Source organism: Mauremys mutica, chromosome 1 (genome assembly GCF_020497125.1).
Source record: "Mauremys mutica isolate MM-2020 ecotype Southern chromosome 1, ASM2049712v1, whole genome shotgun sequence".
Taxonomy (NCBI): Eukaryota; Metazoa; Chordata; order Testudines; family Geoemydidae; genus Mauremys; species Mauremys mutica.
In genome coordinates, this window is record NC_059072.1 from 119150598 (window position 1) to 119175297 (window position 24700).

At 40.9% G+C, this 24700-nt stretch overlaps 1 protein-coding gene across 4 annotated transcripts in view; it reads left to right on the forward strand.

Annotated features, from left to right (window-relative positions):
• PDE3A (phosphodiesterase 3A) overlaps window positions 1–24700 on the forward strand; it is a 351301-nt gene that overhangs the window by 310881 nt on the left and 15720 nt on the right. For all 4 annotated transcript variants that reach the window (XM_044992877.1, XM_044992896.1, XM_044992887.1 and 1 more), the window contains 7 exons: window positions 3145–3364; window positions 6330–6415; window positions 8821–8990; window positions 10503–10640; window positions 18812–18923; window positions 20704–20817; window positions 22880–23079. In XM_044992877.1, coding sequence (XP_044848812.1) covers window positions 3145–3364; window positions 6330–6415; window positions 8821–8990; window positions 10503–10640; window positions 18812–18923; window positions 20704–20817; window positions 22880–23079 — 1040 coding nt within the window. The remainder of the gene's footprint in view (window positions 1–3144; window positions 3365–6329; window positions 6416–8820; window positions 8991–10502; window positions 10641–18811; window positions 18924–20703; window positions 20818–22879; window positions 23080–24700) is intronic.

The window sequence follows — 24700 nt, forward strand, 5'->3', positions numbered from 1 at the left end:
GGAGTTTTACCATCAGTAGGGTCAGGATTTCACCCATTTTATTAAAGGAAGTTTATAATGGAAATGCTGGCATGATCTTGACCCTACTGTCTAGAAAAATCTGCCACAAATATAAAATCCACACACAATTTAAAGCTGTAGGAGATTTGTACCTCTTTATCTTTCTTATTTCTCTTCCATCTATCCCTTGCTTATAAAAATTTATAAACAAACATTTTCCCATTCTGAAAGAGGGGAAAATATTTTTCATTTTAAAATGATTCTCTTCACTGCTTTTTTTGTAACTCTTTCACTGCTGTTTTTTCACTGCACCTGTTATGCTGCTGTTGTCCTTTTAACCTTCCACTGATATCTCTAGAACAGTGTTTCCCAAACTTGGGATGCCGCTTGTGTAGGGAAAGCCCCTGGCAGGCCGGGCTGGTTTGTTTACCTGCCGCGTCCGCAGGTCCAGCCGATCGCAGCTCCCACTGACTGTGGTTTGCTGCTCCAGGCCAATGGGAGCTGCTGGAAGCGGCGTGGCCCAAGGGACATACTGTCCGCCGATTTTCCCTGCACAAGCGGCATCCCAAGTTTGGGAAACACTGCTCTAGAATGTTATGGCATGCTTGGTACAGGACTGTGTTACAGCAGCATAGCAGATGCATTCTGGGTAGAAGTAAAATAGCTCAAAAATTTGGCAGCCACCCAGCTGTCAGGTTAATTACATACCTGAATGCAATGCAGTGATATTGCTTACGTACAACACAGGATTTCTAACTGAATTTGTTTAATACAGAGCTATTTGCTTCACTTCTCTGGGAGGAGCAGCAAGCAAGGGATATGGCCCTTTGGATAAAATGCAAAGCCAAGATCCTTCACCCCTAAGACCATTAAAGATCCTGGCACTTTTTGCAAGAGTTAGGGGTGTTAGCTCTGCTGCTGTGGCCAAACTGCAGTTTAGCTAATTACAGACTACATACTGTTTGCCGAAAATTTCCTTTGCAGCATTGGATGCAGACTTCTGCTTTACTTCCTGACCTAAGCTGTTATATAGCTGCTTTGCGCTACTATGTCATTCCTCAGAGGTGGCTGCATTTCCATACTGGGCAAAGAGATTTCTGTGTAGATCACATGTATACAATATATAAAGAACCTGAGGGCCCTTTGGGCAGAGAAGTGCTCAGATACCACAGTGATGAGTTAGAAGTTGAAGTAGATAGATATCACAATAACAGAATAGCAGTTATGAACAAAGGGATAACACCAAGATGAGAACCTAAGAGATTAAAATAACAGAGATGTAATTTTGAGCACCCTAGAGAAGAAATGTGCTTCTACCCTGGTACAGAGAAAAATGGTGGTATCTCAGATATTACTGTGTGATAACTGACAGCAAATTTTGACTTTTGAATGGTCACCATTAAATAAGGTTCCACATTTTTACTCCTTTAAAGTGATAGAGGACATCAAAAAGACACATTGAGGATATGTGGATTTCTAGAAAGATGCAAACATCAAAAATTTTTACTATTATGGTTAATGCTTCATAATCTTAAATCAAAATTATTTTCTAATTCAGAGATGACTGTTTTACCAAAAATATGTTTAGGTAGTTTGAACGTTTGTGTTGTGCTAAACAAGTAAAAATAACATTTTCTGTATACCTGAAAATAAACATGCTAAAAAAACTGGGTGGCTGAGCATGAGAAATATGGCTTAGTAGATCTGAAAGCGCGACATTTCGTGTAACCTCAGGTACAATTTCCAGCCAGGTTGACTCAGCACTTCACCTTTCTAAAATACACACATTTACGTCCTTGCAGTTTATTGTTCGTGAATCTTTTGTATGAGACTTTAAGGTTTTTTCTGCTATGGGTGCATCATGACGAGTAAGGGTTTACCCCAATGGTCTTGGCTGAGAATGTCTCCTTGCCCCCTTGTAATGGGGGACTGGGTGTAGTATTGCAGTACTTTTCTTGCTTCTGGCTCCCCCTGCAGATGACCATGGTGGGTCTTGCATGCCTCCAGCCAAATCACAAAGTCCAAATGAACCCATTCCAGGGTTTACACCACTCTGCCTATGACAGGTAGGGAAACCTGGGCCCACCCACTATGCTGAGTTCCAGACCAGGGATTGTATAAATAGCATCTTCACACTGCTCGATTCCAGTTTGTTGCTGCTTCTTCCATGGGCCTTTCCTATTGGGCCCCTTTTAGCTTCACCCTTATCTCAGGGTTAACATTCTTAGGTCCTCTCTCTCCCTGCAAATCCAGTTTAAGCAAATCAGCCAGGAACTGACCTGATAAGGCCCTACATCTCCTTTTATCTGAGTCTGCCGGGCTCTGATTGGCTGCTTCCTTCAGGTCTCTCTAGATAGGCCTAGAGGACCCATCTTCACTGCTTCTTTCCAGTCACTTTGCTGCTTCTTGGAGTGGGGTGTAGGAGGACCACAGGGCCAGTTGTTGGGAGCCACAAAGGCCACATTAAACCCTGTCACATCCCATCTGTGCACTAGTTTGGGTGCTGCACTTCATCCCAGTGGTACTCGCCTCTGCGCCACAACTGAGGCAACTATATCTCAGTGGTGCTTGAGCATGTGTCTTCTCAAGTTTCTAAAAATGTTGGAATCCTTTAAGATGAAAGGATAATATATTATCCTTATTTTAAAATATCACTGTTTGGCTTATCACTTACCTACTCATATGTAGAACTCTGGGTTCATTACAAAGGCAGGTAAGCATTTTTGTCTCTGCGTTTCAATTTTCCCATCTATAAAGTAAAGATATTAAGTGGTTTGCCCAGTATCAGACAATATGGCAGAACCTGGAATAAAACCCAAGTTTCCCGACTCCCAGTCTGTTGCCATATACTCTGGACCATGCTGCTTCCCCTTATTTTCCTACCGTGTTCTTTCATTTGTGTATACTGCTTGTATGCCCTTATCAAAGGGGAATATACCCTAAACATGTAAAGCTAGTAGTTGGCATAGCTCTATTGAAGTCAGTGAAGTTTTTCTGATTTATGCTGGCAGAGTCCTGGCCCCTGTGTGGAGACTTTTTTTGTATTACTCTGTGTATTTTGGAAGTAATTCTCTCTGCATACAGTGAATTGATATATCTGTATATTGACTTTTTTGAATTGAAGAAACTGTTTTCTCTTGCTAGGTATCCCGCCAAACATTTCACCTCTTACCTCCCCGTGCCACTCACCTATTCAGGGAACCCCAGCCACAAGTCCCACTGGCAAAACCTCTTCTGTGCAATTCCCAGACCCTACCGACACGGACACCAAGCAGACCTTGAAACCACACAAGGTTCTAACTTCTACTCAGAGCGCACCAGACCTTTCAGAGCAGATTGTGGGCCCCCCTGTTATCTGTAGCAGGTAAGATGTTAATTTGATAGACATCTGCTTGTTTTTCCCTTTTTCTTGCCCATACTCTTGATTTACTTCAGCACAGCGTATTGATATAATTTTTCCCACATTGAAGCAGTTTACTGTACGCCGGTAATGGTTTAGTTCAATGCTACACAGTATTTTTATAGTTCAAAACGATTAACTGCAATTAAAAGCTTTTACTTATGTTGAGTATGTAGTCTGATTTATAGACAATCGATCTGTGATTTTCTTTCATCTAAATTTTCATGTTAATGAAATGTGTTTTTCATGCCACACTCTAGTCACAATAACACACACTTCGGGGTCATGTTCCAGTTTTTCAATATACAAACCTTATTTAAGAGATAAGAGTCAGCCACCTAGGATTTGGAAAAGTACGGACCAAAGATCCACAATGGGTCAATTTTTCTGATGCTGGCAAAAGCTTAAATGTTTTAGATAAACTATTGTACTTGAAATTCAAATGGACTGTCCATCCTCCATTCCCCTGTCCCAGGTACATTTTATAGTTGTGCCCAATGTATTGCTGCCACACTAGCTCTTTGCCTTTAGCATTTTCAAAATGCACAGTTTCTACTACGTTACACAGTACATATAACTAGCACAATACTAGATATAATTAAACTAAAGTCTGCATTGCTGTGGGCTTGGCCTCAAGATGGACTGAATGGATTATATCCTTCCAGAGGTGGAGACAAATACACAGAATAGTAATGGTGGTTATTATTTTAAAGACGCAATTGCAATTAAGACGTCTGTTGCTACTGCCAAATATTACAAAACAATGTAGTAATACCATACTTTAAGTGACGCTTAGTTACTCTAAGAGAACACAGCTTCTAACTTGGGTGGTCACCACCTGGAAGTACTGTTGTTTCATGTCTCCAAAAAGACTTAGTTGAAGTGAAACATGAATAATGGACTCAGCAATGTGTGTCCAATGCAACACTGTGAGAAATTTCAGTATCATGGTGTGAAGTGTGTCAACCCTGTTGGAGATTGGCATGAACACAGTCAAGCTCATCACATTGCTAGTTTTGATCTCAGCAGTTACATTTTTGTGACCTGGGGTCAATGAGAAGAGAACACTCTACAATAGGGGTCTCTTTCATTTGAGATAATGTTGGATTAGATGCTAGAAAGTGTTGACGTGCTAGCTCAGTGCCAGGGGTTTATTTCATTTATTTCTCGAAAATCGTCAGTGTTTTTTCTGACTGACTTATTCATGTGACTTTAGATGAGTGCTGTTTTTATTATTTGTCGATGGAGTTTGCTGTGTGTGGAGTTAGGTAGGGACACTCAAAGCTGAGGCTGCAAGTAGTTGCTGTGATAAGTAACTACATTGTTGGCATTTAGCAGCCTTACCTGGTTTTTTAAACAAAACATTTAGGTTTTGGAATAAACATATAGTTAAACTCAACTGGTACCCCAGCCAAAAATATCAGTGTTGTCAACGCAAATATAAATGCCATCCATTAAAATACTAATAATAAGTATCGTCATTACTGAGAACACTGTTGCAGAATCATCTGTAACAATAACAGTTTACTTGTTACTGGTATACAGATGTCACTTCTGCAGATACAAGCTGAACCCCAGCACATAAATAGTGTACCCACTGCTAACATAAATATAATATAGAAAAAACAGCTAAGGGAGACAGATTGGGTTATCCCACAAGAGAATGTCACTTGGAGTTGGTTGCATCAGTAGTAGTAGTAAATTTTCTCAAGCCTGGATATTCAGAGTGTAAGCTACTATGTGTTCGTGGTATATGAGGTAAAAACAGTGAAGAAAAGAGTACATAATTATACATTAAACGCAAACAAAAAACTTACAAGAGTTAGTAGCCCTGCTCTCTCTCACTGACCAGCACTTATAAGGCCGCTGCTCATTGGAGACTGGATCCACAGTCAGATGAAGTCAATGAGAAGACTTCCCTTGTCTTCAGTGTGCTCCAGGCCCAGGAGATTAGTGGGATATATTCAGCACTTGGTTTTAGTTCTGCTTGTCTTATACTCCACACCTGAGTGAAGTGTGTCAGGCTAGTTGGCAATAAAACCATCCAGCCAGCTTTCGTAAATGCTGTAGCATCACAAATCAATAAGTCATTTAACGTCATCCACATTGTCCAATTTTGTGGCCCTCATTATTTGGACGTTTACCCAATTTGAATTTGATAAGCACTTTTAAATGGGATAAAACCGATAACGTACATAGGATCTCTGTTTTTTTAACTTAGGTCTTGTCTACATTTACCAAGGATCGATGCTGTGGCGACCGATCCACGGGGGGTCGATTTAGTGGGTCTACACTTTTGCAATCTTTAAAAGATTTCCTTTGACTCCAAGGGCTTTGGATCAGGCTCCAGGTTTCCTACAGACTGTCTTAACAGTGTGCTCACTTTTGCCTTCCTTTGCACTCTGTTTTCACTTGATATCCCTGAATTCAGTGCTTAATTTGTGCCAGGGCTGACCCCTGACACTTCTAAGATTGGCAGTTCATAGCTCCTGCATCTTGGTGCTTGCCATGTCAAGCTATGAAAGTAAAAAAAAACTGCTTTTAATAGTGTAATTGTGTTATATTTTCAATTTGCTCTTTTGTACTTGTAAACTTAGAAAATAATAAACATATTTTAAAAAATCATATTGGGGTGGGATTCACTGATATGATGTGCCTCCTTTGCACCACACTGGTAATTCAAGCAGCTCTAAACCCAGCTTAGCTGGCTGGTTAAGCTGTGTTTATGGCTGCCTTTTGCAATACTGGCACCCAACAAAAAAATCAGAGCATTCCTGTGAATTTGTCCTTTGACTGCACAAAGGACTGTAGGTTATATGGTAGGGCATAATCCTGTACTAGCAGCAAGGATCAAGAAATGGTCTAGATGACTTTTCCTCTTAATTTACATGATTCTTTAATGTTCATATTCTTTAATATTGTGTTCCAGCTGTGGCAGACCGTATAGCCAAATAGGTTCTGGCACTGGAGCGCTGGAGAGAGGTGATGGGACAACACATGCCCTGACCAGAACAGGTAATTTTCTGGTTGTAAAATCAAAAAAGTTGTTCCTCTAAAATGTGGTTGTTGAGGGAGTGTGTAGACATGTCTGTTTTTTTTTTGTTTTTTTTTTGTTTTTTTTTAATACAGCGGTAGTACATAGGTGAGATCACAGGAATTATGTTTGTATTTCCTTTCCTTTGGAACAGTAACAGTCCTAGGCCAAGACCATCCCCTTAAGACATTCTCCATGCAACAGTTGGTTGTGAGTGTCTGGAGGTGTCAACTGTTATTTCAGCAGCCTCCTCAAGTCCAGGGATCTGCAACAGAGAAGAGGGTGGGTAGAGATATATTCCTGGCCCTGCCAATTCTGTGGGCAACCTGCAGAAGGGTTAATGCAGCATAGGCCATATTCATGTTACCACGGAGACCCTTCCGTGCCAGGAAATCCCTTTCAAGGCACGGTGACTCTGGCAGGCTGGCTCTATTGAAGCCACGTTACAGCTATGTCTACACTGCACACCACTGGCAGCACTGTGTAGGATATGTGTAGCTACACGCCTCAGTGAAAAGCAGGCTATGTCCACACTGCATTATGTAGCTACATGTGTCAGTGAAAGGCTCTGGCAGGAGGGAGGCAGTGGGGAAAGGCTCTGAGAGCTTCCCCCGCTACTGCCTTTCACTGTGGCAAGGAAAGGCTCTGGCAGAGAGGAAGCAGCGTGGAAATGCTCAGCAGCAGGGAACTGCCAGAGCCTTTTCCTGCTGCAGGAACATTTCACTTCTGAAGTAGCAGTGTAGATGTGAGAGGCACTGCTTGGGCATGTAGAGGGTCGTGTTGGGTACATACCCGGGTATATATACCACAGGGTTCAGGCATGTCTTTATTCTACTCACCTCAGCAGTGTCTTATTGTCTACACTGCTATTTATGCCCATCTAGAGGGGCATATAGTTTATGTACTGTACATGCTGCTGAAAGGAGTGTGCAGTGTAGAGGTGAGTTAGGGATGGGTACAGGCATGTGTCTGGCCTGGGAACTGGACACGCCGCCTCCACAATTTTATAACTGTGAGAGTAATTAACCGTTGGAACCATTTATCTAGGGTTGTGGTGGATTCTATGTCACTGACAATGTTTAAATCAAGAGTGGGTATTTTTCTACAAGATCTATTCTAGGAATGCTTTGGGGACTTTCTATGGCCTGTGTTATACAGGAGGTCAGACTAGATCAAGAGTTCTCAAACTGGGGGTCGGGACCCCTCAGGGGGTCACAAGTTTATTACGGGGGAGTTGCAAGCTGTCAGCCTCCACCCCAAACCCTGCTTTGCCTCCAGCATTTATAATGGTGTTAAATATATAAAAAGTGTTTTTAATTTATAAGGGGGGGAGTCACACTCAGAGGCTTGCTATGTGAAAGGGGTCACCAGTACAAAAGTTTGAGAACCACCGAACTAGATGATCACAAAGGTCCCTTCTGGCCTTGAAACCTGTGAATATAGCAAAAGTTAATGCCTCGGTAAGGTAATTGTATGTTGATTTCCTCTCCATATTAGATATCCAGAAGCTGCACATTATGTAGCGTTTATTGTGTGAATGTTTACTCGTGAATTTTAAGTGTAAATGATTCAGTAACACATAGACCCTGGAAGTTGCTTTTCAGGCTGTTTATCACATCATTGTACGTGGTAATGTTGTTTTGAAGGATACAGACAGCACAGCAGTATTTTATTCTATCACTTTTTATTTTTACAAGAGTTGGGATAAAATAGGCTTTTGGAAATCCTATCACTTTTTCTATCCAGAAAAATATTATTTCTAAAATTTTAATACTTTCTTCCATTGCAGACTTTTCTATCAGCCGCTGTTCTTTCTGTCAGCTTCATTTCTCTATCTAATTTACACCTCGAACTGTAACTCTTGCTCAGGATCTAGGAAGTAGAATATCTGTATATTTATATCTAGTCATGAAGCTAAATTCAGCCTTCAGATGTAGGTGCTTGGGGTTTTCAGTAACTTCAGGGAGAGCCGTATTCATCCCAGGGCAGCACTTACTCCATATACTGTAAAAATAATTGTGTATATTAAAAATATACCATGCGTGGCACAAAGTATTTATAAAGAGAAATCTGAATAAGCTCTGCATTAACTCAGTTTTAGAGGGTTAAAAATATGCAATAAATGTGGTCTCACTCTGTCACCTAATTTGGCCCATCCTAATATTAGTCCTCAGGGTTTCCTCATTCTTCATTCTGTGGTCCCAGTTTTCAGACCCTGCAAGGGTACCTCTTTCAGTGCAGTTGAATAGACTGTCAGATTTCAGCCCTAGCCAAGCAGCACATATGTATGTGAGTCAGAGATCATGTTGGTATTACTCAGATGGTCAGAGAGAATGCCTTTTAGTAGGGTCTTACAGTTCTCAAAACAGTCCAATTTGCATTATAGATGATCCAGCTCAAGCCACCTCTGACTATGAAACCAACAACAGTGACAGCAGCGATATTGTACAAAATGACGACGAGACAGATTGCTCTAAAGACCAGATGCGGAAGGGATCTGTCTGCAGAACGTACGCGCCTGAGACTATCATGTTGCACCCTTTAATACCACCTGAGGTAGTTCACAATTGTTTTAAATAAGGCTTTCATACTTTATTCTAATACAGCTCAAGACTTTGGGAAAGAATGATGCAGTCTAAAGACCCTGGACAAGATTTTCAAAAATAATTGCATAAATTAGGATCATGTCCACATTTATGTATCTTTTAATAGGTGATCTGATTTTCTAAAGCACTAAGCTTTAGAAAGGGGGGAAGGGATAGCTCAGTGGTTTGAGCATTGGCCGACTAAACCCAGTGTTGTGAGTTCAGTCCTTGAGGGGGCCACTTAGGGATCTGGGGCAAAATCAGTACTTGGTCCTGCTAGTGAAGGCAGGGGGCTGGACTTGATGACCTTCCAAGGTCCTTTCCAGCTCTAGGAGATAGGATATCTCCATTAATAATAAGCACCCATTCAGATCAGTGGGAGCTGTTGAGTGCTTAGCATTTTTTAAAATTAAGCCACCTATTTTGATACCTAATATGAATTTAGGATTCTAGCTTTAAGCACACATTTTTGAAAATTTTGCTTGTCAGGTATGGAAATAATCTTGTGTATGTTACCAGTACAATGTGCACAGTCTTTCTGATTAGCCATGTAAACACTTTAATGGCCTAGTAAACTTTGTAACCTTGTTTAGCATATACAGTGGTCACCATTAAAAATTAACATTTGCCAAAGGGTACTACACAATTATTATAGTTATTTCCTGTACTAAATATAGGGAAAGACATTTGTACATCATGTACCATATACTCTGAGACTAATGTTGGTATATGCTGATATTTCATAGGACCACTGTAGTGAGTTGTAAGTTTGGTTCAAATGAGCAAGCAAATGTTTTAATGTTTAATCAAAATTTTAAAGCCCCTTAAATCTGTGCAATTAGACTAGAAAACTCTCATTTCTAGCAATCTCTGCTTCTGGTCAGAGCTGGATATGCCAAGAGAAGAGATTTTTCTGGAGGTTTTGGGGTTCTTTTGTTTCCACTTCCAGTCATTACTTGAAAATGAAGATCTGTGAGAGAGTAAAGAGTAGGAGGCAGGGAAAGGGTGAGACTTCTTTCAGATTTCAAAAAAGGTTTCTTTTCAGTGTCTCTCTCTTATTATATTATTTTATTATCTGTGAATGTTACTTACACATTTCTATTCACTGTAAAACTAGCTTGGAATTTGTTGCCTGAATCCTGTTGTTAGTCTCTAGCAGTCCACAATATGGAAATAACAAATGAATATGTTTTCTTCTGCCCAATGCAAGTTTTACAATAAAAGTGAAGGACCTCTCTGCAGTTGGAATAATCAGAGACTAGTCTTTCATTTCCAGGATTGCCTATCAATTCCAGCTTAACAAAAATTATAAAGTAGAAGGGCTAAATTAAGATATGGTGGAAACAAGCGTATTCAATGAGATGGCACCTGCTTATGCCAGTGGTTAATTTTGGCCCTAGATTTATAGCACTTTTACCTCTTTAGTTTGAGTTTTCATAAGTCTGTGATCTATCAGAATTCTCTCTTCTGATTCTTGGTGCAGGACAAACCTATCCTTGCCCCAGAGCCTCTTGTCATGGACAACTTGGACTCCCTTATGGATCAGCTAAACAATTGGAACTTCCCAGTCTTTGATTTGGTGGAAAAAATAGGAAAGAAATGCGGTCGGATCCTCAGCCAGGTAAGAAGCATGTTTTGTACAGGCAGGTTGGATGTGCAGTCCCAGTGTACTGTGTGTGCATAGACTGATACAGACTAAAATAGAGCTTTAAAAATGTGATGGGCCCTGTAAGTTACAGCAGCACAGGAACTGGGAAATCCTGCCATAAAGTTCCATGGTCGCAGCAGTTGAGCTAATTCCACAAATCCATTACCATTAAAAGGTCTCCTTCTACTTCCTTCTCCCCCAGTCTTGTCTCTGAAAAGAAATGTAAATGCATATTGACCCACTGTACCTTCAACTATGACTCGAAAAGCTGCTGCTGCTGCTGCCACCATCTTCAGGTTGCTGTCTTGTGGGATTTTGCATTGAGTCTATCACATGAGGCAAAGAGGGCCACAAAGAGGCAGCTGACTGAAAAGAGTAGGTCTGGTCTTCTCTTACATTGCAAATCCTAGTCAAGCCGTACATGAGACCAAGATTCATGGAAAAAATCTGGTCCTACTATCTTGCCCCTGTACCTCACTTTTAAAGAGTCAACATGTTGGCAGTAAATACTTCTACTCCACCTAATAAAGATCTGAATCAGGTGGTGATAACCTGCTAAGGTTCCTTTTTAACTGCCAACTTTTCATTTGTTCCTCCAAGTAGAATGAAGGTGCTGACACAACCTTTATTTACACCTTTATTTACACAGTACAATTGACACCCCTATAATCATCACCACTTTCTTGGCCAGGCTTTCTTCTCTGTCGTTCACCTCTTGATGGCACAGAGACAAACTGGCCATTTTCTCTTGTAGTGGGATAACGGTTTAGTCAACAGGGGAAGTGTATAATGTATATTCAGGACACAACCCCAAAAACAAACTGGGTTTCGACTGATAGAGTATCTCTTTACAAAGTAGTATGTGCGGGAGGCTGCTGGAAAGCAGTGAATGTGTTAATCAAGTTTAACTGTCTCACATTATACACACAGAGGTTAAGGAGCTAACCAGCCCTCAGTGTAACAAGCTCCAATTAATGCTAAATCAAGTCCTAGTCCCTTGGTTGTTGATGATTATTCAGCTGCATACGGCTAATTCAAAAGCCAACCAGGAAAGATGATTGATTAAATTCAGAGTGACATTAGGATTTACTCTGTGAGTTATTTCCTTGTCAGCAACCCCAGCCTGTACTTCAGCATGTAACAGCTGTGCAAAACCAGCTTGCCAATATTCCGGGTTCCTTCTAGGGTAAGAGGAAAGCCTACGCTGTGTTTTGGTGATCATTTAGAAGGTCCTACAATTGACAGAATATAGAGAGTAGAATTTTGATTCTATATCTTTTTGGTATGTGTTACAACAACAGTAAGGCCAATACATAGGCACTCTTGCTTTTCACTATATATTATTGCTATTTTTCTGTCTGTTTATACGTAAACATTTTCTCTATGAAACACCGAACAACTGGAGATGTAAACAAATTTTTTTGGTTGTGCATATATATCTGTATAGCACTTCTTACCAGAGAGAATGTGAAATGACACACTTCCCCCAGCTGTTTTCCCCTGTTGTCCCCACTTCTCAGTAATCACTACCCTCCACCGCTGCCATTTTTGTTTTTCCCCCTTCTGCTTCTACCCGCAGACCCTGAGTGTTCAGAAAACCTGCTTGAAGATGTCATCACTGTCCACACCATGAGTGAATTGTCACCTGCCAAAGCCCAAATAGTGGGGCATGGTGAGGGGCAAAGATGCAAAATGAGGGATATGAAAAAATCAATCTGAGGTGCTTCAAAAACTTGGAATTAATTTATTTAGTATAAACAACAGTTGTATCCTCAACTTCAGGCTTCAGCATTTCTGATATCAATAATTTACATTAACATTAATGTAAATGGGATAACCCAAGACCAGAGTGGCACAAGATTAAATTTGGGTTTAAAAATGAAGATGTCCCCAACTAATAAGGAAGCATGGTGACTGAATGAAATAAGCAATTTTTTTTTTTAAAAACTGGGGAACAGGTTGACTTTCTGATGTGTAATTTATATCACAGTATGTCTTTAAAGTGGAATGAACAAAGGCAAATAAACGCATCACTGATTTATTCTCTGCTTTCCACAATTAAATAGTCTCATCTTTAAACAAAAAAAAATAGAAAGAAAGGAAATTAACAAGAGGAATTAACTATGCATGCCCCACAATCCAAAATTTATGAGGTGGAACAAAGAGGAGTTGACATGTTCCCCCAGGCGGGTGTTTGGCTTAGAAAGCAAATGCTGGCCTAGCATTTTTAAGGCTACTTGAGATGTCTCTTTCTTATTTGTGGAATGTTAAATTGATTTAGCCACTATTTAAAAAAGACCCCACACAACTTTGACAATAAAAGCATTCTTGCTAAGTACAATGGAAAGCACTTAAATGCAGCACAGGCAAACCTGTAAACAAAGGGATAGAAAGACCTTCACAGAAAAAAAAATCTCACTTCAGAATGGAACAGCAAAACTCTCCAACTGAAATTGCAGCTTCACAACAAGCCACGGAGCTACATAATGCCTTAATTTATGCTTATTGCTCTTCTAATTGTAATTCCTGTAGGGAAGAAACCAGTTTGCTTTAGAAAGGAAGGTGGAGTAGGTGAGCTTGGAAAAAAATGTATAGCTTGAAGTGGAATAATCTCTCCTTTGACCATTACCAAACTGCAAGTGGATTAAAATGATGGGCCAGGGCTCAGATTCTAGGAAAATCTACAGTGTCAAGGTTCTGAAAGCATTGTAGCACCTGCCTGGTTGGCCAAATTTTTGCATGAGTACTTGTTCGGTTTCCCGTATCGTCTTGTCTCTGATTTATTTTGTCTTGATGCTGATGGGAACCTAGGCTTCTAGGTTCCTGTACAGGGGAATGTATTTATTTAGCTGTACACAGCATGCACAGCTACTGTTGGGATGGGCACTGTCCATGTGCCTGTAATAAGTAATACATAGAAGATGGTTATACTGAGCAACATGTAAATAATGAGTTCCCTCTTTGAAAGAAACGTCCATTAAAAATCATTTCACTGGAAGCATTTGTTTTTGTTTTAACAGATGCCAGAAGCATTAGATTTATAAATTATGCATTTAAGCACTAAGTTTTTCATAGAGGGGAGGAAAAAAGGCAGAAGGGAGGGGAGAGGGAAGTAACACCACTTTGCAAACAAAGGGCAGGTGTTGAAATTTATTTATTCCTAAGAATAAAAAGTGTACTGAGCACGTTGGCAATATGGCACATACAGCTGTTTTCTAACTAGGAAGCCTTATGCAGTCAGGACCAATGGTGATGATAATGTGTGATCCATAGCGCTAAGCCAAACCATAAGAATCTGACCTGATCTGACCTGATCTTCAGCTTGATGAACTGCCCCTAAACCCCAAACCCAAGCAGAAGATAGGAAGAAAGGAGAAGGTGTTGTTTAGTAAGCCAGGGTGTGATTGTCCATCAGGTGATATGGCAACATTTGCCATTGGAGGAAAAAAGTCAAAAATAAGTTTATAATAAAGAGTACATAACAACTAAAACAGCAATAATTATTTTGCCAAAGTATCCAGATTTTCCGATGGCCAAGAAGCTATAAGTACCAGGAAATAAATGTCCCTTTGCCTTGATCTTTCATGCTTTCTTGTGTCTGAATGCCTTGCTTGGCTGCTTATCCTTCTTGGTGCCTGGAAGAGCAGACCATTTCTCTCCAAAAAGCTGCTGGGAACTAGATACCATTCACTTCCACCCCTTCCCAGTCCAGTCAACTTCTTCAGAATTATTTTGAAACCTTCCCCTCTGACCTAAATCAGTGCTGGAAATTCAGAGGGGGAAAAATAACCACCTTATAAGGCATGCAGTTTTTAAAAATACCTGCCTAACAGTTGTATGAATCAATAAGATTAAAATCTGCAGATTAATATTCTACCATTCCTCTTTTCCCACAGGGGTATGGGATAAAAGATACAATGAACTAGATAGACAGTAGCAACTAGTGTCTTTTCTTTCCTGGTTTTTGTTCCGCTCGCCTTCCATGGCTCAGTGATCTAAGACTAAGGTTTGAAATATCTCGTTTCCTCGTAGCTGCAAGTTTGAATCCTGGCTGGGTCAACTCAGCCATGATCCAAGAGAGGCAAATGGAGTTCCATGCTGTGTTTGGAAATCCTGGACCCTGCTGGTCAAGCTGCCTGCACAGTTCAGTTCTGGCTGCTACCATAGGGCATAAAGAGACAAGGAGGGTGAGGTAATATCTTTTATTGGACCAACTTCTGTTGGTGAGAGAGACAAACTTCTGAGCTACACAGAGCTCTTCTTCAGGTCTGGGAAAGGTACTAAGAGTGTCACAGTTAATTTCAAGGTTGAACAGATACTTTAGCATAAGTAGTTAGCACAATTCCCAGACCTGAAGAAGAGCTCTGTGTAGCTCAAAAGCTTGCCTCTCTCATCAACAGAAGTTGGTCCAATACATGATATTACCTCAGCCACATTGTCCTTCTAATAGCTTGGGACCAACAGGGCTACAACAACACTGCATACCTTAGGGCATAGGTAGAGGTAGCCTGTTGCTCCCTCTTATAGGGTTTTGCCTAGCTGATTTATGCAGTGCATAGACCCACTGGCTATGCATCTGGCCTAACCATAATCCTCCTCTCTTTAGAGAGCTGCAGATGCCTGTCCTGAGCAATGTTTGCTCTAATTTTCTCCATCCATGTGCAGAATGTGCACCACCAGTAGAAACAAAAAACCTAGATATAGAATCGTAGAACTGGAAGGGACTTAAAGGTCATCTAGTCCAGTCCCCTGCACTCGTGGCAGGACTGATTATCTAAACTATTTTAAGAGCAGGTGTTTGTCTAACCTGCTCTTAAAAAATCTCCAATAATGGAGATTCCACAACATCCGTAGGCAATTTATTCCTGGGTGACCGCACAGCTTAGAGGGAACACAGGTCTTGAGTAATTTTGTTGGAGCGCACACAGGGCTGGGGAAACCTCCTGTGTCAGTTTTCGTGTGCTGCTGACCCCAGTGCAACTTACTGTATTTAAGATGCTCTGGGGCCTTTTCTGCGTACATAAGCCTCATGGGATTTTGATATTATTTTTGTAAAGCACTTGGGGTTCCTTAAGGATTAAATGCACAGGGTAAAATTTTCAAAAGTGCAAGTGAATGGGCCTAAGGCTCTTATGTGCCTAAGTCACTTTTAGTGACCTAAATCAGTTAGATGCTGTTGAAATTTTTACCCAGAGAATACATGTAAAATGTCATCCTCTCTTTCCATTTCCATGCTCTTTCTTATGGCTGCACCACAGAGGAGGAAGATGTTGAGGGAAATAAAAGTAAGGAGGCATTAGGTATGGGTTAGGTTGAAGAAAACTAGGAAGCGATCGATAGGGTAGGGAACTAGAGAACAATAGAACATAGAGAAAGGTGAGAGAGAGCAATATAGAGGGGGTTGAATAGTTAATAACCTATCACAGACTAGCTTCTTGGTGTGACTTTATTATGTTCTCTGGTTAGAGCAGGGGTAGGCAACCTATGGCACGTGTGCTGCAGGTGGCACTCGAGCTGATTTTCAGCGGCGCTCACACTGCCCGGGTCCTGGCCACCGGTCTGGGGGGCTCTGCATTTTAATTTAATTTTAAATGAAGCTTCTTAAACATTTTAAAAACCTCATTTACTTTACGTACAACAATAGTTTAGTTATATATTATAGACTTATATAAAGAGACCTTCTAAAAATGTTAAAATGTATTACTGGCACACGAAACCTTAAATTAGAGTGAATAAATGAAGACTCGGCACACCACTTCTGAAAGGTTGCTGACCCCTGGGTTAGAGAATGAGGGGTTCATGTAAAGAAGAGTAATCTCCTTTTTTTTGCCGTTCTCTTCCTGTCCCCAGTGGCAATCAGAGATTTTAAGAAGCATGTTTTCGGTTCAGGGCAGACATGTGCTAATCCTGACAGGCGCCTGGAACTCTTGCACTAACATTGCCCTGAGCCCATCACATCACCCACACTCCTACTGCCTACAGTTAGCCTCCAGAACTGAGATGCACAGGGATTTTCCATTACCAATCTCCAGTTGCCATTGAAACTCAAGCTACAGAAATGGCTAAGAAGTTCTCTAGGAGTGCTCTTTTCCATATTTGGTGTCCTCAGGTTTCTAAATATCCTATAACTGAAGAAAGACTTGTACCCCTCTTTTGATGGTTCTGCTATATATTTTTGTCTTGTTCGGACTCTGAGTTCTAAGAGGGATGGTCCAATACTTAAAGTGCTGGTCTCTGCACTGGAATAGCTCTATTTCAAGCAGCTCTGCTGTGTCCTTTACAGCAGTACTGCCAGCAGCTTCTGTGGCTTTGGCTTTCATTGGTGTCGCCACTCCGACACTGACCAGCATTACCACCCCCTTTCTGGGTACTAATATCGAACATGGTACTGTTGGCACCCCATATATTTCAAGTAGCAGCTGGTCAGTGCAGAGGTGCTACCACCAGAAGCACAAGTGGCAGACACTTGATAACAGAGAGATCCCTTGTGTGTGGAGTCAGAAACTACATTTGTGCGCTCTCTGCTGCACCCTTTGACTGGTCACCCTTTCTCCTTTTTGCTAGAATCATTCAGAATTAGTCCACGCAGAAATTCTGCTTTATAAGAAATTCCTAGTGTAAAACTTGACGATAGCTCAGATTGTAAATTCATATCAGTTACTTTAAAATAATTGTAATTCTCTAGGAAGGCCAGATATTCAGCACACCACTGAAGTCACATGCAGGGTTCTTGTCACTCAGTGTTCAATACCTCTGGGAAGGTCTGAGACAAGAGCTGGTAACTCAGGTAGATGAGTTACTAGCTATGTTGGGCCCTGGGTGTGGGGCAAATTGGGCAGGAGAAGCTAGAGGAGCCCCCCTAGTGGATGCCCAGCCCCCTCCCAAGGGTTTGGGACAGACTCGTGGCTGGCAGCACTGAGTTCAATGGGAAGGTCGGATATTCAGAGTTTGTTTGTTAAAACTTGGGTACACCACACCCATCAGTGTAGATTATAGATCCCAGTTCATACACACGATATGCTGAAATATGCAGCAGTTGATAGGAGCTTAATTTAGGTTCAGTTGTGCTATGTTGAAACAAAGGCCACTATGATTTTGGAACTGCATATGCAAAGTGTCTCTCCTTGATACAGCTCTGGTGAGACCACACAAAGAATGCAGTATTTGGTTCTGGGCACCTCATGACAAGAACAATTAATGAAGAGGCTAATTTCAAAAGGGAAGTTGGAAGAACTTAACATAGTCGTTTCATTAGGTCCCATTGCACTTTGTATAAAGTTGAAATTTGTTGTCACTTTCAAGCCCCTACATCATATGATAGCTGCTGTCTGCCTCGCTGACCTGGTCTCCTATTATATTCCCCCATCAACTTCTTCACTCCACCACTGCTACCAGATTGAATACCCTGATTGACTCCTCTTCTAAAATACTCTGTAAGAATGCTCTCTGGATGCCTTCCCTACTGAAAATTCCTTCCCTTCAGTCATATCCCTCCTGAAAACTCACTTCTTTCATTTCACCGACAAGGTTTACAAAAAAAAAAGTGACTGATTTTTTAGGCTGACTTTTTATTTGACACCTTTGGCTTCTTCTTTTCCTCTCCTTTCATCTGTTTTAAATGATTAGACAAAGAGCAGAACAATTGTCATTGCATACTCTTTGGGATAGGCTATATGGGGCAGATTTGCAGAGATGCTAATTCCTATCAGTCTTCGTAAATCTCTTCCGTGTTTTTGAGTTTTGTTATGTTTTTTTGTGAGGCACCTAGCACATTTTGGGGCACTTAAAACTGATGATAATATCTAGGCTGGCCAAGTGTCACCAGAAAGGAATATAACCAGGTACATGTATTGGAAGAGGGTAACCATCGGAGAAGGAGAAAAGTTGCTTAGAACAATCAGAGAGTACAAAGAAGAGGAACATTTTGGTGAACAATTTCTAAACAACCTGTCTGACTGTGTAACTGTGTCTCAGCAGAAGTACTGGTAGCTTCCCCACATGAACTAGACGAGATGATTCACATGACAAAATGCCGTAGGGAACAATCCTATATTGAATAGGGATAGACCCGGTGACTTTAAAGGATCAGCTTTTATGATGTCTTTTTTGGTCTCCTTAGCAGCGTGGTTGTTTTCCTTTCCCAGGTATCGTACAGGCTTTTTGAAGACATGGGGCTGTTTGAAGCCTTTAAGATTCCAGAGCGGGAGTTCATGAATTACTTTCATGCCTTGGAGTGTGGATACCGAGAGATACCTTGTAAGTAAAACTCCAGGTCAAATAAGAGTCTCTTGCTCAGATGTCTTTGACTTTTGACATGTTCAGTAATTATTTTTTTATACATTCTTTCCTCTCCCTAGTCACCACAGCCATTTCTTCTTTCAAGGGCTGCATTTTGTCTCCTACCTTTTGACTAAATGTATAAGAGTAGTATTCCTCTTTTGGTGTACAGGATGTGATGTACGCAAAGCTTTGTGCATTGTTAAGAGTGTCCCACAATTTTGTCAATACATGCAACACTGCTAAGCTAATTGCCTCCTCTGCAGAGGCTCTTCCTGAACTCTGCCCTCACGTTTCCATCTGTTTGTCTTTTAGGGTTTTGGTTTTGGGTTTTTTTATTTTACTTCATAGAAACTCTGTGTAAATCTCAGGTAGTAAGATGGCTCCCATTTTGAGAGTTTATAGGTATCAGGGACTGTTCTATCTAGCCATGTTTGTTATTGGTTGGTATTATTGTCAGTCTTATCTGGAGTTTGTTGGAATGGTTGTTCCCTCACCCCACCCCCGCTTCCCCAGGAGAGTTGAGTTAGAGATATGCACACTGTGATATGCTTCCACACAAAAGATCCTATAGAACAGTGATTTTAAACCTGTGGTCCTGGACTCCTGGCATAACTTTCAGCAGACATCCCAGCTCTTCTATGCTCGCTAGCTATGGATTCAGAAGCAAGTATACACCCATGTATAGCTATATGATTTACTGTAGAGATACCTATTATATAGAAAATGTTGGAAGTTATTGAGATACATTTACTGGGAATATCTGTACAGTAATATATAAGCTATATTTTTCAGATTCCTAGGACTCTGTCCCAGAATTTTATTATCTTTGCCAAAGAAATATAACATTTAAGTTCCCCCGGATTTGAAGGGCCTTTTATCTACATGTTGCATTGTTGGAGATTGATACCAGAGCTGAACAAAATCTATATAAGGGCTTGTGTTTGTTGTGGTGTTAGCTCAAGATGTAACTCTAGTGTTGTCCTTAGTCTGACTCCCATCCCCACACACAAATCTCCAGCTCAATTTAAGTAGCTCTTTGCTTTAAGCTTGAGCTAGCTGGCCTGTCCAGGGGTGTGTGGATTGAAGCTCAAGGGCTGCGGATGCTCAAGCTAGTGATGCAGCAGGGATGCAGCTACAGGCAACAACTTGAGTTAGCCCAGCTGGTCAGATGCTAATCCAATCACCCTGTAGCCTGAGTGTTGTTTCAGGATGTGGCTGCTCTCACTCAGGCTAGACTAGTGGGATAACTCAAGCTAATCGTTGCAGTGAAAACAAGCTCTTATTGTTAGAAACTGGGAGAAATCCTGGCCACCGTGACATGAAGGGGAGTCTTTCCATTGATTTTAAAGGAACCAGTATTTTACCCTTTCTTTTGACCAGATGATACTTGCATAACAAAAGGCTGGGGAAGTAGAAGGGAGCAGGGCTCTCATTCCTAGGCTAAAAGCTCCCTCTCTTCTCTCTTGCATGGGGGGGAGTAGTTCTCCCCCATTGCTTCCCCTCTTCGTGCCTGGTGTATAAAAGCTCCCCCTCCAGTAGCAACCTAGTAGTAAAAGGAAAGCTGAAAACTTACAGAATTGTAAAATAAGCAGGGGTCCTCAGATCTTGTAGTGTCTGATGGTTTTTTGCTGTTCCTTGAACTGAAACTCCCTAGAAGTTCCCTGTTCTAGCCAGTAGATGGTGCTGCGTGCCCTCTGATAGAAAGAATCTGCATGTTTAATAATAGTCTCATCGATTGCCTGGATTTGTATCATAGATCACAACAGAATTCATGCGACTGATGTTCTACATGCTGTTTGGTACCTTACTACTCAGCCTATCCCAGGACTCCCCACTGTGATTAATGACCATGGGTCAGCAAGTGATTCAGGTATTCTTTTTAATATATTGTTCTTTTAGGACATGGGTTGTGGAATACTGTACGTTTCATTTGCGAGAGATAAATCACCAAGTGAGGAGGCTGCATAGGGAGGACTTTCAAACAATTTCAGTAATATATATTCGATATTTAATGTGTGCTAGAATATTTATTTGTGTTTTGCAACTGTGGTAGACCAATTCTTTCCAGTGGATTTCCATCAACTATACTTAAGGCCCTACCTAAGTATTGGTTGGGGGAGGTGCAGGGTGTAGCTCGGTGGCTTGAGCATTGGCCTACTAAACCCAGGATTGTGAGTTCAGTCCTTGAGGGGGCCACTTAGGGATCTGGGGCAAGATCAGTACTTGGTCCTGCTAGTGAAGGCAGGGGGCTGGACTCAATGACCCTTCAGGGCCCTTCCAGTTCTATGAGATAGGTATATCTCTCTATATATATTTTTTATTATTATTTTTACCAAATTCCTGGCCGTGAAAAACACCTCGCAGGCCGTGAAATCCAGTCTCCCCTGTGAAATCTGGCTGTTGTAGGAGTGTCGCAGTATTGCAACCCTTACTTCTACGCTACCTTCAGAGCTGGGCAGACAGAGAGTGGCAGCTACTGGCCAAGTGTCCCACTCTGAAGGCAGAGCCACCACCACCAGCAGCACAGAAATAAGGGTGGCAATACCACGACTCCCCTACAATAGCCTTGCGATCCCCTCATTACCTCCTTTTGGGTCAGGACACCTATGGTTACAACACTGTGAAATTTCAATATTTGAACCTATGACATTTAAGATGCTTAAAATCCTAGGACTGTGAAATTTACCAAAATGAACCACCATGAATTTGGTAGGGTCCCAACTATACTGTAGAAGCACAGTATTTCACACGTAAAAATATGTGAATTCAAGACTTTTGTAAGCTTTCTAGGACCAGCTTACTTTTTCATGTTCTTTTTAAGCTCTTTCTTTCTACAAGCCACTTAAGTGATGACACCAGTGGTGTCTGCAAGTTAGCGGAGCTGGTGCCTATTGTTAATAAACACTTGGGATCTTTTGGGTGGAGAGATGTTTTACAAAAAACATTTTTTGAAAGACATTCACTCATAAGAATTACCATAGCAGAATTACCCTAGCCAGGTGTCTGGCTAGTCCAGTATCTGCCTCTGAAAGTGATCTGTTCCAGAAGTCTCAGACTGTCTCCACTGCCTGAGCTTAAAGACCCACATCTATTAGCTCAAAGTCTGTAAATGACTCATAAATCTCTACGTGGTCCGGCCACTGGAGGGAAACAAAGAGTCATGCTATGCAAACGTGGATTAGCTAAGAAACGCTGGGCTGGTCATTGATTAATGCCTCACAATTAATTAATTAATTGCACATAAATTTACAGTGTTACGATTAGGCTTGGAAGGTTTGATTTTTACTGGGAATGTTAGTGAACGTCGATTTCACAGTACACACGGAAACTAATGATATTTTCATTGATATTAATCAAAATTACAGATAGGCAAAGTAAGAAAAATGCTGCTAGAGAACCTCTAAGAATTTGATTTAAGGATATTTACTATGTATATTTTGACATGTGATGTTGACAGTTTGTGTTTATCAGTTTTATAAAGATTTAACTTTTTGAATCCAAACATCTACAGTAACTAAATAATTATTGTCTGACTCCCCCATTATTGCCTGCAAAATTTACATACATAAAAAGAGGAAGAAAATGCTTAAAACCCAGAATTTTGCACAACTGAGAAAATTTAAATGAAAATGGGGAAAAAATGCTTAAAAATAAACATTGATATTATCCATCAGAATTATAAAAAAATAAACATCCAATTGTGCCAACTCTAGTTAGGGTAACAGTCATTTTTAAGTTGCTGGGACATACACAAAATACCAGAAATCATTGAGTTCAATATTTCTGCACTGGGATACTAGACCTGATCTGAGATGATTGGTTTTGGTCAAATGTTTTGGGGGGGTTTGTGACACACAGGCACACAATTTTGCTCATGGTCTATATTTTCAATAAGTAATTAATACTCAGTAAGGGACTCTATTTCTGCTCAGATTCTGATAGTGGAATTACTCATGGCCATATGGGATATGTGTTTTCGAAGATGTACACACCTGCAGATGAGAGTTACGGCTGCCTAGCTGGCAACATCCCTGCCCTAGAATTGATGGCACTTTATGTAGCTGCAGCCATGCATGATTATGATCATCCAGGAAGGACCAATGCCTTTTTGGTTGCAACCAGTGCACCTCAGGTAAGTCTTGGGCCATGTTTTTAAAGTCTACATAATTGTCAAAGACTTTTGAGCGCAGCTTTTCATTGTCAGGGGTGTTTTTGGCTTGCATTGGGTACTCGCCCGAAGTAAACTATGAAATTGTTAGCATTGACTACTGTATTTCTCATTGCACAAATTGTGATTATTCCACAATATGTTGTGGAGCATGGTTACACTTAAACTATGCACAACAGCAGCACCAACAGCACTAAGAATCTCTTTAATTTACTGATGGATTTGTTGATTTGTTGATTTAAAAAAAACATTTGGAGGAAGAGAGGCTACATTTCTGTCAGTTCATATGGAACTCCTAACTTCTGTGCAGTGAATACGCTGACTTCATATGTAGTGACACACAGAATGGTATAATTAAGAGGCTCCTTGTTTTTTCATATTTTTCCTGTGTACAGGAGAGGTCAGATTTTGCACCAGCTATTTCTTTGATTGCTCATCTGTGGTAGCATTTGAGCACCTCATAACCAATCATGAATTTATCTTTACTAATTTCTAGTGAGGTAGGGAAGTATTCTTACCTCCTATTTATAGATACAGCACTAATGCGAAGGGACATTAAATGAGTTGCACAAGGTCACAAGAAGTCTGTGCCAGTGCTGGGCCACTAAATTCAGATTTCCTGAATCCCAGTCCATTGTCTTAACCAGAAGACCGTCCTTCCATCCTTTACATCCCAAACCACAGTGTAGCTTCAGCATACGCGTAAAAAAGGAGCTTATGATTGTTATTTCTGAGAGGAAAGAAAGGTGAGCTGGTGGTTACAGATCTGGACTGTGACTCGGAAAACCTGAGTTCAGTTCTCAGCTGGGACACAGACTTCCTATGTGACCTTAGGCAAGTCACTTGGCCTCACTGTGCCTCAGTTTCCCATCTATAATATGTGGATAGTACTTCTCTATCTCACGAGGATGTTGGGAGGATGAAATCCATTGATGTTTGTGAGGTACTATGCCCGTGTTAGTAGAGAGGAAAGCTCCTCCTGCATTCTCCTAAGATCCAGCCAAAAAACACTTGTTCTGGTTAAACAGTTGTAAAAATCAGGAATAGAAGTTAGATGATAGCTCTTAATGTACAGTACTTACTGGGTTGTAAATAAATGAATGGACAGCATCAAAGTCTCTGGATTTCGTTTCACTTTGGTATCACTTGAAGTCCACAAAGTTTCAATTCAGATCTGGTTCCTCCCCTCTTTTGATCACTTGCTTTGTTACAAGAACAGCAGCAGCAGCTTTGAGGAATAGCAAAGTGCTGCTGCCCAACCAAAAATCTCCCCTCAAGAGTGATCCCATCTGGCAGGGTATATGTGTCACAAAGGTGACATGTTTACTCTGTGGCTAAGCAGAAGGGGCTGCTCACAGCAGCTCAAATTTTGCAACACGATCTATGCAGTGAGGAATTGTGATGGCTTCAGAAGTCTATAACAATCCTACTTTGATGCTGGCGGTAATGAAAAAAATGATATTCAAGTATGTACTTGAATATATATAGACACATCTCCACAAAACTAAATAAAAAAGCTATTTATTCGCAGGCAAATTTGATATTTCTCTCCTTACGCTAAACAGTCAAGAGATTGTGGCTGAAA